The sequence below is a fragment of the Myxocyprinus asiaticus genome, chromosome 1 (genome assembly GCF_019703515.2).
Source record: "Myxocyprinus asiaticus isolate MX2 ecotype Aquarium Trade chromosome 1, UBuf_Myxa_2, whole genome shotgun sequence".
Lineage (NCBI taxonomy): Eukaryota > Metazoa > Chordata > Actinopteri > Cypriniformes > Catostomidae > Myxocyprinus > Myxocyprinus asiaticus.
Window position 1 is genome coordinate 17156453 of NC_059344.1, and position 15158 is coordinate 17171610.

The 15158-nt window shown below is 40.9% G+C and overlaps 1 protein-coding gene and 1 pseudogene across 2 annotated transcripts; one reads left to right on the forward strand and one right to left on the reverse strand.

Moving 5' to 3' along the window:
* Nucleotides 1-2: 2 nt before the first annotated feature.
* Nucleotides 3-13406, reverse strand: LOC127452498 (mitochondrial inner membrane protein OXA1L-like). Of its 2 annotated transcripts, XM_051718005.1 has the most exons (10): nt 13280-13406; nt 12983-13117; nt 9835-10132; nt 8942-9085; nt 8575-8660; nt 8287-8451; nt 6438-6542; nt 1561-1723; nt 1360-1440; nt 3-1253 (listed from the first exon to the last, which is right to left on the reverse strand). In XM_051718005.1, the coding sequence occupies exons 1-10, from the start codon at nt 13388-13390 to the stop codon at nt 1129-1131; spliced, it is 1413 nt and encodes a 470-aa protein (XP_051573965.1). In that variant the 5' UTR covers nt 13391-13406; the 3' UTR covers nt 3-1128. The 2 variants fall into 2 exon arrangements, with proteins under 2 accessions (XP_051573965.1, XP_051574048.1); XM_051718088.1 differs by lacking the exons at nt 3-1253; nt 1360-1440 and adding an exon at nt 4443-4519 and having other exon boundaries at nt 1567-1723.
* Nucleotides 1734-15158, forward strand: part of LOC127453466 (caspase a-like) — a 140075-nt pseudogene continuing 126650 nt past the window's right edge.

Genomic DNA, 15158 nt, shown 5'->3' on the forward strand with positions numbered 1-15158 from the left:
TTTATGGAGCTTCAAAGTTCTGGCCACCATTCACTTGCATTGTATGGACCTACAGAGCTGAAATATTCTTCTAAAAATCTTCATTTGTGTTCTGCAGAAGGGTGTCTGCATGAGAGTAAATTATGAATTTTTGGGGTGAGCTATTCCTTTTAGAGGAAACTATCTTTGAGTTGTTACAGGACTTGGTAAGCTGATGAAATGATAGCACTGATAAAATAGGAATTATTTATGCCATTTGTACCATTTCTTTGAAACAACTGTAAAACTACTTGTTCAGGAAATGTGATCTTTTTTTAATATGGACACATTTTTTGGTGATACTGTCAAAGATGTTATTTGAATACACATTAAGATGCCTGTACATTGAAAGTCGAATACAAAATGGGTTTGTTTTACATTTTGAAAACAGGAATAGTCACTACAATGTTTTTTCTAATAATTTACAGATTCACATCAGAATATCAAGCAGTATTTTCAATGTTTTCATATTCATGCTGAAATGACAAAAGCAGTGTTACTGTGGATTTGTGATATAAAAGACCAATGCAATTGCTGTTTTTGGGACATATAAACAAACTGTTATAATGTTGGTGTTAACATTTAGTCTGTGAGTGTACAGTATTTATGTACTTTGACAAATAAGTATAAGATAATTGAATGTTAAATTAAACCATCATTATCAAAAAAAATAACACTGACAGGGTGATCATCCTGAAACACAATGTTTCAGCTGACTGTACATTATCATGCTTATTAAACAGCACTTGGAATAAATTATTGATATGAGTTTTTATTAAATTATATGAGAAAAGAGCAAAGAGTGATGGTTGCTTGGGACAACAGTCAATAATACACTATAGCGATCATTATACTAAAATATTTGACTGCAGAATGCTACGACTGACCAGTCAGAATCAAGTATTTCAGAGCGCTGTGTAATAAAAGACGGAGGTTCGTTTGTAGGCCTTTGCCTAAAAGACTGGAGGGAGCGGGAAGGCAATAAGATTGCTCTTTAATGTTAAGAGCACACAACATGACACCTTTTCCAATACACACTCTAGCACACATTCCTTAGTCTGTCTCAATACATCCATGTACAAAGCAAGCGCACAGTTCTCCATTGAGCTTTTAGCCGATTGTCTCTTCCCAGGGCCTCTTCTTCTCACCTTGCTTAAGACTACTTGTTTTCCCTGTTGACATTGGTGCTGTTGACTGCTGCAGGGGGTTGGGGGTAAAGGTCTGCCTCAGGGGACCTTGGAAAGAGAGGATATATGAAAAATCATAAAAATCAAAAAACATGCCAGGCTCCATTTGTACTAAACAATATAGCTACAAAAGAGCTACAGAGTGGAACCTCACCTTTGGCTGCCATGTCAAGATGTTCTTTAATTCTCCTTTCTCTCTCCTCCAGCTGCTGAGCCAACTGGGCATTCTTCCATCCTGAGGTAAACACACCCAGAGAAACATTACACACAGGAAGCACAAAACAGGCATAACAGGAAGAGAAGCCAAAAAGAAGGTGAAAGAAAGAGAAAAAGGTCCCTTCAAATTCATCCACACCTTTCTTGATACTTTCGATGAAACCTTCATTCTTAGGTAGGGCTGACGGTGGATGCGTGATGCGTTCTGGGATGTGGAACTTCTGTCTCACTGCCGGGTGCCTCAGTAGGGCCACCTGACCCAGCGAGAAGAGGTTAGAGGTCATCCAGTAGGTAAACACAGCCTGGAAAACACACAGCCAGAGTTACTCTGATGGAAATCATTACTGCATGTCAAGAAAAGACTGATCCTGTCATAAACACAATGCTGTAGTTCAGCTAAAGGCTGAAATACTTAACGGAAATGGTTTATATGGATGCGCTGACATGCCATGCCAGTTTACGTCACTGAGTGTCATACCCCACTCCAAATATGCGGTATGATAAAACGAGATTTGAGAGCTACAACAAAGGAGATGGTTTTTGGTGAACAACGACCTAAATTTCGGTCTGTTCTTTAATCAAAGTTATTGAATGTCTTCAAAAGGCCTGGAATATGGCTTTTATGGTGCTACCTAAGAATGAAGGTTTCATTCACCCCAAAAATCACCCGTGCAGTACCTTCGATGTCACATCCCTTTTGATCTCTGGATAGTGAGATACTACTTTTGCAAAGAAGTAAGTTAAAGAATGCTCTAAATACAGTTACGTTTAGGTTTAGGGTATGTTTTTATTAATTAATTTGCATTAATGTCATTATTATTCAAATATTTCCAAAAATTGTAGGCGCTGTATCTTTTACGCCATATCCATTCAAAGTAGTACAATAAGTGAAAGAATACGGTGCGCGACTATAGTTCCAGCATTGGCCATTGGGAGGCAGTTTGAAAATTAGAAGAAAAAAAAAAAAAAAAGCATAGACCTTAAAAATTCTCCTTTAAGTTCTACAGAAAAAAATATAACAGCATATGGGTTTGGACCAACATGAGATTGAGTAAATAATGACTAAAGAATTTTCATTTTTGGGTGAAATAGTGAGCTTTTTAATGGCAATCCTGCTTCAATTTCAGGCTTTTGACACTTTTTGACTTTGAGTTGCTAATTTGTGGGCTGGACTCAGCTGTACAGCAATTAGTACTTAAGTAGTGAGAAAACTGTAGTAGCAGCCCTTGTGTGCAGCCCTCTTCATGTGAAGACCTATCTTGGGTTAAGACCTGCGAGTCTACCTGCGCGAGTCCACCGAGCAAGGACACCGACAAGAAGCCAGCCACCACACTAAGTTTTGCCCCCTCTCTCTTTTTCCTCATAGTTATTCTTTATTCTACTCGTACTATGTGTTTTCAGTACATTCCTGTTGTTTCATGTAGACGAAAATGTACACGCACACGCTGTAGACTACGCACTCCAGAGCACCTTAGGTCACTTAACACTGCCTCTCCACAGACCCTCTCCATCTCTGCTGGACTGTGGAACTGCCAGTCAGCTGTCAACAAAGCTGACTTCATTCCAACCTTTGCCAGTCAGTCAAAACTAAATGTTTTGGCTCTGACCGAGACATGGATCTGCAGAGAAAACACTGCAACTCCCTCAGCTCTCTCAACTGACTTCACTTTCACCCACACCCCTCGTCTGACTGGGTGGGGTGGAGGAACTGCTTTGCTCATTTCAAACTCATGGAAATTCACTCCGCTCTCTTCTCTCTGCAATAACACAACTTTTGAATATCATGCCATTACTGCCACAAATCCTGCTAAAATCCACTTTTTGGTCATCTATCGCCCCCCAGGTCAACTTGGCAACTTTGTTGAACAGCTAGATGTATTGCTGTCCTCATTCCCTGAGGACGGCACTCCGCTGGTGGTCCTTGGGTACTTTAACATCCACCTGGAAAAACCTCAAGCAGCTGACTTTCTAGCTCTTCTGACCTCATTTGACCTTACAAGACTGCACATCCCTGCAACTCATAGAGCAGGGAAACTAGATCTCATACTTACACATAATTGTATCTCCAATAATCCCTTTGTTACCCCTCTACATATCTCTGACCATTTCTTCATCCAGTTTTCTGTTACTATCCCTTCTTTACATCTTACTCCACCTATGGTCTCCTTCTGTCGCAACCTTCGCTCTCTCTCACCCACTCGCTTCTCTTGCATATTCTCTGCATTCCTTCGCTCTAGAGGTCTGCACGGGCCTTAAAATGAAACCTGAACCCAACCCGACCCTACCTGGCCCAAACGGTACTGTCAGATTTTAAGCCCGAACCTGAAAATTCGTAACAGTACTGAAACAGTAAACATACACTGTTTTAACAAGGCACAGCAGCCCCTTAGTACACTAGAGCCTTACCATTTATGTGCTGAAACTTCACCTGGTGCAGAACAACTGGAATAATATGAAACACTGCAACAGTCCCCTCTATGCAGCCTGAAATTATTCAGATTGTTGAATCTTTGTGACAACTGCGCTAAAAAAAATCTAGACGCAGCGCAAAGAATGAAACAGAGCACAGGAGTCTCGACAAACGTTTTTGAAAATTTGAAGTTCTTTTTAACTTGGTGTTTAAAATATGCTGGTCCTGTGCGAGACACTGAAGAAAAAGCAAGATGTGGTGCAAATGTCAAAGACATTCGTCCAGCATTTGTTTAAACAATGGGAAAACAGAACAGATGCGCACACACACATTCGGTGTGAACGGCCCCTAACTTGTCCATTCGCGCTTGTCTGTGAGTGAGAGTGTGTGTGTGAAACAAGTTCGGTAAGCCTGAACCCAAAGTCCTACTTGAAAAACGGACCCGAACCCGGCCTGAAACTCGTTGGGTTCTCGGGTCCCGTCGGGGCTGGGTCAGGTTGCAGACCTCTACTTCCCTCCACTAACCATTTCTCTTCACATGATTTAAATGAAGCTACAAATGCTCTTTGCTCAACATTAACTTCTTGCCTTGATAGTGTCTGTCCTCTTACCTCCAGGTCAGCACGTGCCACACCCTCCAGCCCCTGGCTGTCAGAGACTCTTCGTGATCACCGAAATGAGCTGAGGGCTGCAGAGAGAAAGTGGCACAAGTCAAAAGACCCTGCTGACCTGTATAAGTATCAATCACTTCTCTCCTCTTTTTCTGCTAGAGTTTCTGCTGCTAAAATTGATTATTACCAGAACAAGATCAGTAACACTTCAGATTCCTGTAAACTATTTTCAACTTTCTAATCTCTTCTCTATCCTCCTCCACCACATCCTACTACTTCTCTGACTGCTAATGACTTTGCCACATTTTTTACTGACAAGGTAGTGAGCATCAACAACCAGTTCTCTACACCCAACACCCACAGCTACTCGTCCAACATCCCATCCTCTATTTTCCTCTTTCTCTCCTCTCTCCGAGACTGAGGTCTCCAACGTGTTTCTTTCTGACCATCCTAGCCCGTCCACTTGACCCTATCCCCTCCCATCTTCTGCAAGCTGCCTCTTCATCAATCTTACCCGCACTCACACACATTATCAATGCATCTCTCACAACTGGAAACTTTCCCAATACATTCAAGCAGGCTTAAGTAACCCCACTGCTTAAAAAAAACAACAAACCCCACAGTAGTTGACAACTACAGTCTGGTCTCTCTTCTACCCTTCCTGTCTAAAACTCTTGAGAGGGTCGTATTCAACCAGTTGCCTGCTTTTCTTTCACAGAACAACCTACTCGACAGACATAAGTCTGGCTTAAGAAAAGGACATTCAACAGAGACTGCCCTCTTGTCAGTAGCTGAAACCCTGCAACTGGCGAGAGCTAACTCCAAATCATCCATCCTCATCCTCCTTGACTTGTCTGCTGCCTTCAACACAGTGAACCAAAAGATCCTCCTGTCCACCCTCTCTGACCTGGGCATCACAGGAACTGCGCTTGGATGGTTTGAGTCATATCTCACTGGCAGATCGTTCAAGGTCTCCTAGAGAGGAGAGGTGTCCAAGACACCAGCTGACAACTGGGGTTCCTCAAGAATCAGTGCTTGGACCCCTCCTCTTCTCGATGTACACAACATCACTCGGACCAGTCATTCAGACACATGGCTTTTCCTACCACTGCTACGCAGATGATACACAGCTATACCTGTCTTTCCAGCCTAATGACTCTACTGTCTCAGCTCGCATCTCTGCCTGCCTCTGACATTTCGGCCTGGATACAACGTCAGGAAAATCAGACCTTTCCTGTCTGAAAATGCTACACAGCTCCTTGTACAAGGTCTGGTCATTTCAAGACTGGATTACTGCAATGCTCTGTTGGCTGGCCTTCCAGCTAACACAATTAAGACACTGCAGAGGGTCCAGAATGCAGCAGTGCATCTGGTCTTCAATCAGCCAAAAAAGACTCATGTCACCCCATTCTTGATTTCACTCCACTAGCTACCTGTAGCTGCCTGCATCAAATTCAAGTCTTTGACTCTGGCTTTCAGGACAGCCAATGGAACTTAAATTCACTTCTTCATGTCTATGCTCCAACTCACTCTCTGCGGTCTATGAACGAGCGAAGCCCGGTGGTCCCATCACAAAGAGGCTCAGAGTCTATTTCACAATCGTTCACTTTCTCTGCTTCTCTGTGTTGGAATGAACATCCCACACAATTTGTTGTTACCTTCTCAACATTCAAGAACCAGCTAAAAACACATCTGTTCCATGAGCACTTAACCAACCCACACTAACTGCACTTACTACTGCACTTAATGTGCAAAAAAACAAAAACAAAAAACAATCCTTGTCTGTCTCTTTCTTCTGTGCTAGCATCTTTACAACTCCAGCCACTGTGAGAACTTGGCAGTCCTATGCTGCAGATGTTGTTAAACTTTGCATGACAAATTGCATGCTATGTGTCTCATTTGTAAGTCGCTTTGAAAAAAAGCATCTGCTAAATCACTAAATGTAAATATTCCTTTGAAAAAGAGGATGAATGAGGGTGAGAAACAGAGGCCAACCGTGGGAAAGTTAATTGTCAGAGGGAGGATGACGAAGGGCATGATTCTGAAGACAGTCTTCATGGCCCTCAGGTTGGGGTTGTCCACACCAGACTCGGCTCCCAACTAAAAACACAATGTGAACAAAAATTAAAAAAACATTGTACTACCTCAAAAACAATACCAAACTCCACTTAAACTCAGTATGTATGTTACATTTACAGGTGCATCTCAATAAATTAGAATGTCGTGGAAAAGTTCATTTATTTCAGTAATTCAACTCAAATTGTGAAACTCGTGTATTAAATATATTCAGTGCACACAGACTGAAGTAGTTTAAGTCTTTGGTCCTTTTAATTGTGATGATTTTAGCTCACATTTAACAAAACCCACCAATTCACTATCTCAAAAAATTAGAATACATCATAAGACCAATAAAAAAAACATTTTTAGTGAATTGTTGGCCTTCTGGAAAGTATGTTCATTTACTGTATATGTACTCAATACTTGGTAGGGGCTCCTTTTGCTTTAATTACTGCTTCAATTTGGTGTGGCATGGAGGTGATCAGTTTGTGGCACTGCTGAGGTGGTATGGAAGCCCAGGTTTCTTTGAAAGTGGCCTTCAGCTCAACTGCATTTTTTGGTCTCTTGTTTCTCATTTTCCTCTTGACAATACCCCATAGATTCTCTATGGGGTTCAGGTCTGGTGAGTTTGCTGGCCAGTCAAGCACACCAACACCATGGTCATTTAACCAACGTTTGGTGCTTTTGGCAGTGTGGGCAGGTGCCAAATCCTGCTGGAAAATGAAATCAGCATCTTTAAAAAGCTGGTCAGCAGAAGGAAGCATGAAGTGCTCCAAAATTTCTTGCTAAACGGGTGCAGTGACTTTGGTTTTCAAAAAACACAATGGACCAACACCAGCAGATGACATTGCACCCCAAATCATCACAGACTGTGGAAACTTAACACTGGACTTCAAGCAACTTGGGCTATGAGCTTCTCCACCCTTCCTCCAGACTCTAGGACCTTGGTTTCCAAATGAAATACAAAACTTGCTCTCATCTGAAAAGAGGACTTTGGACCACTGGGCAACAGTCCAGTTCTTCTTCTCCTTAGCCCAGGTAAGACGCCTCTGACGTTGTCTGTGGTTCAGGAGTGGCTTAACAAGAGGAATACAACAACTGTAGCCAAATTCCTTGACACGTCTGTGTGTGGTGGCTCTTGATGCCTTGACTCCAGCCTCAGTCCATTCCTTGTGAAGTTCTCCCAAATTCTTGAATCGATTTTGCTTGACAATCCTCATAAGGGTGCGGTTCTCTCGGTTGGTTGTGCATCTTTTTCTTCCACACTTTTTCCTTCCACTCAACTTTCTGTTAACATGCTTGGATACAGCATTCTGTGAACAGCCAGCTTCTTTGGCAATGAATGTTTGTGGCTTACCCTCCTTGTGAAGGGTGTCAATGATTGTCTTCTGGACAACTGTCAGATCAGCAGTCTTCCCCATGATTGTGTAACCTAGTGAACCAAACTGAGAGACCATTTTGAAGGCTCAGGAAACCTTTGCAGGTGTTTTGAGTTGATTAGCTGATTGGCATGTCACCATATTCTAATTTTTTGAGATAGTGAATTGGTGGGTTTTTGTTAAATGTGAGCCAAAATCATCACAATTAAAAGAACCAAAGACTTAAACTACTTCAGTCTGTGTGCATTGAATTTATTTAATACACGAGTTTCACAATTTGAGTTGAATTACTGAAATAAATGAACTTTTCCACGACATTCTAATTTATTGAGATGCACCTGTAAATCCAATATATCAAAACCAATTTCTAAAAATGACAAAGCAGACAAAAGGTGGTAATAATTCACCTCTAGGATAGCAAACATAGTGCCAGTCACAGCAATGGGGAGAATGTAAAATGGATCAGATGCTGTTAGATCTGTGAACCACCAGAGGCCGCCAGCCTGCAAACTGGGTACAGGCAAATACGCCATCTTACGCAGGGCAATGAAGAAAGAGATGAAGATTGGAGCCTGAGGAGGTAGATGATAAAAAGGTAAATGATGACTAAACAGCAGCAGATTAATCAAACTATTTAGACACATACGCAGTGAACTGATGCTCATAAAGCATTATCAAGGTAATATGTAACTGACCTGAACCAATGGCACTAGGAACCCACGTAAAGGGTTTACATCATGTTTCTTCTGGAACATCATCAAGTTGGTGTACGCCTTTGAAACTAGAGAATGGCAATAAACGTTAACATTTCACAGACCTGTGTTTTTTAGACCACAGGACAGTCTGCAAACAGTCCTGCAAACTGCAGTATAAGCTGCTGCTGATAAGAAGTTTCAGAGTAGAATAAGCAAAACAAATTAAGACAACAAACAGCAGATAGAATAGAGAAGCAATGGACGAGAGAAGATAATTTATACAAAAGTGACCATATAACAAAGGTAGAGTGGATAGAAAATAATTATGGAGAGAAAATATGATTTAGAAAAGAGATGAGAAACTTACATTCAAACTTGTTACCGCTCTGCTTGGCCTCGTTCATGCGGTTGGTGAGTTCGGTCATTTCTGGCAGGACATTGTTTAGCTTGGCTGCTTCCCTCTGTCCCTTCACAATGACCGGGAACACAGCACACCGTGCAATAATGGTACCTGAGGAGAACAGAAGGAGTAAAGAAACCATCCATGTTATTAAAACTACACAGTAATCTACAGTACTCAAAATTCACTTACATACACACACACACACACACACATATATATAAATTATTATAGAACTGTGAAATATACAAGTGAAATAAAAGTAGGCCTCTCTGCCAATGCAAGTAATCTCAAAATGGCCAAATACTCGGCAATTAATCAATCTAATCATTAAACTGTTCTACCACTAATGTAAAATACAGACTATGATAATTATCCTTTTATGGAAAAGCATATGGAAGAACTCACAAATGTACAACACAGAATCAGTCAAAGAGATTTATTTAAAGGAATATTCCAGGTTCAAATAAAAGTCAAGCTCAATCGACAGCTTGTGGTATAATGTTGATTACCACAAAAAAAAAAAGTTTGACTTGTACCTCCTTTTCTTTAAAAAAGCAAAAATCGAGGTTACAGTGAGGAACATACAATAGAGGTGAATGGGGCCAATTTTTGGAGGGTCTGAAGGCAGAAATGTGAAGCTTATAATTTTATTAAAGCACTCACTGTACATTAATTCTTTTGTCAAAACGTATGTATTACTTGAGCTAAAAAGTTTTTAAATCATCAGCGTTTGAGGCGTCACATTGTCATATAATGTTCACTTCTCTGTTAAGATACTCAGGTAATCTCTTAAGAGAGCAAAGAGTTTGAAATCACTGATAACAGCTACTAACTAATTGCACCGTGATTTGTGTTACCTGCAACAATGGCACCCCACCACGGCAGTCCAATGCCAATGTGCATAAACTCAAGCAGATTCTGGATCAAGCCCACAGGTGTGCTGCTGCCCAGGCCAAGCTCCGCTAGGCTGGAATCAGCGCCAACCCCCTGTAGGACATCTAATGCTGTAAGAGGAGCCTCAGCCACCTGCTCTGTGATTGGTGCTGTGACTGCTAGGGCAGGGTCAGCACTAGGACTTGGAATGGAGACTGGGATTGATGCAGTAGCATCTACAGGTTCACTGGGAGTGGACACACTCTGAACTGTTTCTGCTGCCTGTAAAGTAAGCAAAATACTTTGTCATATCACAAAAACCCAATACAAGTGAAATAACACAAGACGGATGACCCGTCTGTACTAATTCGGAATAATGGGGGAAAAGAAAGAGAAATATATAACTGGATTCTGAAGACAATGTGAGTGGTGCTTGCTGTGGCAAAACTTGTCACCACAATGTCCCACCACTGGACACAGTACACTTCCCCGAGTCAAAAGAGCCAACCCTCATGTCTCTACGATGTTCTGGTGCTGAGAAATGGGTGTTGCTATACGGTTGCTAGGGTGCTTTGAATGGTTGCCAGGAAACTGCCAGGGTGTTCTGAGTGGTTGCTAGGGCATTGCTAGGTGGTTGCTAGGCAGTTGCTAGAGTTGCTTACTCTGGATGGTCGCTAGGGTGATACTTAAAGGCTGCTCGCTGGCCTGAGTCAAATGATCCAACCCCCAAATCTCATGACATTCTGATCCGGAGATGCACGATGCTTATAAAAGTCATGCGTTTACGACAAACATTGCAGAAAGTGTAAGTTGCCAAAATTTTGTATGAAGGAATGAGGAGAAGTAGTATGTGAGATAATAATCTAAAGCAAGAACCACTATATATGTAAGTCTTAATGCAATAATCAATGAAGTGTGATGCAAACTAATAGGGCATTAATTCGTAAAAAAAAAAAAAAAAAAAAAAAAAAAATTTGCAAGAAGTGTTATAATTTATTTTAATATATATTCTCTGCAACAAGTGTTTATTTTCATTGGATTGCTTTTCTTTTTTGCATTGCTTTGAGAAGTTAAAAGTTTCTGAGGAAAGTTTATAACAACAATAATAATAATATTGGTCAACAACAAGTGAGACTGAAATTTGGCATAATGTGAAATTTAGCATTATGGTAAGGTTGATTTAAAACCAAATGTAGTTTTTTTTTTTACTTTTTTTTTTTTTTTGTCATGCTCCAAATAAAGAGGAAGTAGTTTTCATTCATAAAGTATTTAATTTACTGACTGGATTAAAATAAAAAAGCATTACAATATAGTTATTTAATAAATAAGCAAATTTTTATTGATTTTCCAGAAATATTTTACTATATCATCATATACAGCTCTTGAAAATATTAAGAGACGTCTGCAAAATGATCAGTTTCTCTGGATTTACTATTTATAGGTATGTGTTTGAGTAAAATTAACATTTTTGTTTTATTCTATAAAAGTACTGACAACATTTCTCCCAAATTCCAAATAACAATATTGTCATTTAGAGCATTTATTTGCAGAAAACAACAACTGGTCAAAAAAACAAAAAAGATGTGTGTTTTCAGACCTCGAATAATGCAATGAAAACATGTTCATATTCATTTTTAAACAACATAATACTAATGTTTTAACTTAGGAGGAGTTCAGAAATCAATATTTGGTGGAATAGACCTGATTTCCAATCACAGCGTTCATGCGTCTTGGCATGCTCTCTACCAGTCTCTCTCATTGCTGTTGGGTGACTTTATGCCACTCCTTCCGCAAAAATTCAAGCAGCTCGGCTTTGTTTGATTGCTCGTGGCCATCCATCTTCCTCTTGATCACATTCCAGAGGTTTTTGATGGGGTTCAGATCTGGAGATTCGGCTGGCCATGACAGGGTCTTGATCTGGTGCTGCTCCATCCACACCTTGATTGACCTGGCTGTGTGGCATGGAGCATTGTCCAGCTGGAAAAAACAATCCTCAGAGTTGGGAAACATTGTCAGAGCTGAAAGCAGCAAGTTTTCTTCCAGGACAACCTTGTACGTGGCTTGATTCATGCATCCTTCACATAGATGAATCTGCCTGATTCCAGCCTTGCTGAAGCACCCCCAGAACATCACCGATCCTCCACAGTGGGTGCGAGACACTGTGGCTTGAAGGCCTCTCCAGGTCTCCGTCTAACCATTAGACGACCAGGTGGCATTCACAATGTCTTGTTCCCTTCACCTCAGGGAACCGAGGTTACGTACATCACCGAGACGTTCACTTGACATTGCATTGATTAACGAATATGGCGTACAGACCATTCTTCTGTGTCTGTTTCAGTTCAAACTGAAAAAACATTACCACTGAAGTCATTCATTTTCCTGTACATTGCGGTAACTCGTCACTGTCTGGCTGCACTAGCACCATGGACAGCGCCAGCCCTTTACCAACAAGGTGTTATGCTTGGTCAAGTTTTCAGAAAGAAAGTGCTGACCGCAAATGCATCCAACACAGGTGGGGTAATGGACGCTCGACTTTCCACACCTTGACATGTCAACCGCCTATAGCTACTGGCTGTCTTTCTAGCTTCGAGAGCTTTTCATTCCGATATTGTGAATCACCACATTCTGATTCGTTCGGACAACACAACAGTAGTGGCGTATATATGTTGCCATGACACGCTGGCCCACGTATGGCTGGCCAAATGCAAGTATGCGCTTCCCCCGGTGCACTTCCTTCATTCTGTCATCAGCAAATTACGGCTAGACATGGAAACAGTTCTGTTAATTGCAGCGAAATGGTTTCCGGAGTTCTGTTAAATCAGCCATGGTTTCCGGAAATGAAAGGTTGTGTAAGAAGGCACTCCCCGGCTAGAATTGTTGTCAGTACTTTATAGAATATAACAAAAATGTGTAAGAGTAAAATGAACATACCTATAAATAGTAAATCCAGAGAAACTGATAATTTTGCATTGGTCCCTTAATTTTTTCCAGAGCTGTATATCGATACCGTGAATTAAAATGACTCGTATTGAGATATAAGATTTTGGTCATAACACACATCCCTACAAACTATTACAGTAGAAATCCTCTGCCACAACTCAAACATATGAAAGAGCTTTTTGAACAACCCACCTGTGAGCTGTTGTGTCTGACTGCCACAGCACTGACCAGCAGGAACCGTCCATGATTGTGACACCCAAACAGGGCCTTAACCAGTGGACCTTTACTTCCTCTGACAGTGTGAAGACGCGATCTTGGTACATCCCACTGAAACATAATGTTCAGAGACATGAAGATGCACTAGTACACACAAGCACTGCTCTGCAATATCTATTTAGCATCTCTCAAAGTCATGTCTTGTGCAGTACTGAGAATCGCGATATTCCGGGGGAAACATAAACAACTAATAAACTACAACATTTGACTGACCTTGTTACCTGTCATTACGTTAGGAACTGTGGAAATGCTCGCTGTGCTTGTTTGTCGAAACAAACATGTTGTAAGAGATCCTGTAACCACTCTGCCCTGGAGCGCAGCCATCTTTGAAAGAGCAAACACATTGTACGGTGAGCGCATTGGGACATCACTGTCTTTCATTCATTACTATACATCGGACGTATCATCATAACATGCTCTACTGTTTCTTCCTGATTACAAACTTCACATTCCCTGAATCATGTTTCCCTATTCTATACAATGTACTATTAAGTACTGTAAGACCAAATCTAAGTACTAAATACTTTGGATTACTTCTTCAGCACTGGTAGATTTTTTCACTTGTTTTGACTATAAAAACTCTGCCAGTACAGTAAGACAAAATACACATGTTAAAAATACATTCTCTGAAAAACCTAAATATCTTATGCAGTGTTGTTTCTAAAACAAGATCAATCAAATTGATCTTGTTTTAAGGATTTTTAGATATTTTTACAGGAAAACAATACAAAAATTATCATCAAGAATATGATTTTTGCCCTAATATCAAAGATCTTATTAGAAAAAAAGAAATTATTTTCCAACGTGAATTTTCTTGATAAAAAAAATATGATCGTGCCTGGTAACGTGCATGTAAAATGGCTAGAAATAGCATTTTAGCTTAGCGTAAAGATGACAACTTACACAAGGTTTATTTCTATTTCTTCTGCTCCAAACTTACTTCAAACTTTCTTCTCTGTCTGCTCGTATGAATGTAACACATAAGAAAGTGTTTCACCGCTGTTCAAATGCACTTTGGATCGCTTCATTTATATGTATAAGACTAAATATTAAATGAAACAAATGACAATAAAATGCAAAGTAATCTCTTCAGTAATCAAAATACTTTTTGAATGTAACTGTATTCTAATTACCAATGATTTAAATTGTAACTATAGTGGAATATAGATACTTATATTTTGTATTTTAAATACGTAATCCCGTTACTTGTATTTCGTTACTCCCCAACCCTGGAAGGAGGAGTGGACTCGTTGTGTCTCGTTTCGAAGGCTGTGTGCTCCAGAGGTCGCATTTGTAGGCTGCATACAGTGCATCCGGAAAGTATTCACAGCGCTTCATTTTTTCCACATTTTGTTATGTTACAGCCTTATTCCAAAATGGATAAAATTCATTCATACATTGCTGCATTCATCTTTCCCTCGATCCTGACTAGTCTCCCAGTTCCTGCCACTGAAAAACATCCTCACAGCATGATGCTGCCACCACCATGCTTCACTGTAGGGATGGTATTGGCCAGGTGATGAGCAGTGCCTGGTTTCCTCCAGACATGACGCTTGCCATTCAGGCCAAAGAGTCTTTGTTTCTCATGGTCTGAGAGTCCTTCAGGTGCCTTCTGGCAAACTCCAGGTGGGCTGTCATGTGCCTTTTACTGAGGAGTGGCTTCTGTCTGGCCACTCTACCATACAGGCCTGATTGGTGGAGTGCTGCAGAGATGGTTGTTCTTCTGGAAGGTTCTCCTCTCTCCACAGAGAAATGCTGGAGCTCTGTCAGAGTGACCATCGGGTTCTTGGTCACCTCCCTGACTAAGGCCCTTCTCCCCCGATCGCTCAGTTTGGCCGGGCGGCCAGCTCTAGGAAGAGTCCTGGTGGTTCCAAACTTCTTCCATTTACGGATGATGGAGGCCACTGTGCTCATTGGGACCTTCAATGCTGCAGAGATTTTTCTGTACCCTTCCCCAGATCTGTGACTCGATACAATCCTGTCTCGGAGGTCTACAGACAATTCCTTGGACTTCATGGCTTGGTTTGTGCTCTGACATGCACTGTTAACTGTGGGACCTTATATAGACAGGTGTGTGCCTTTCCAAATCATG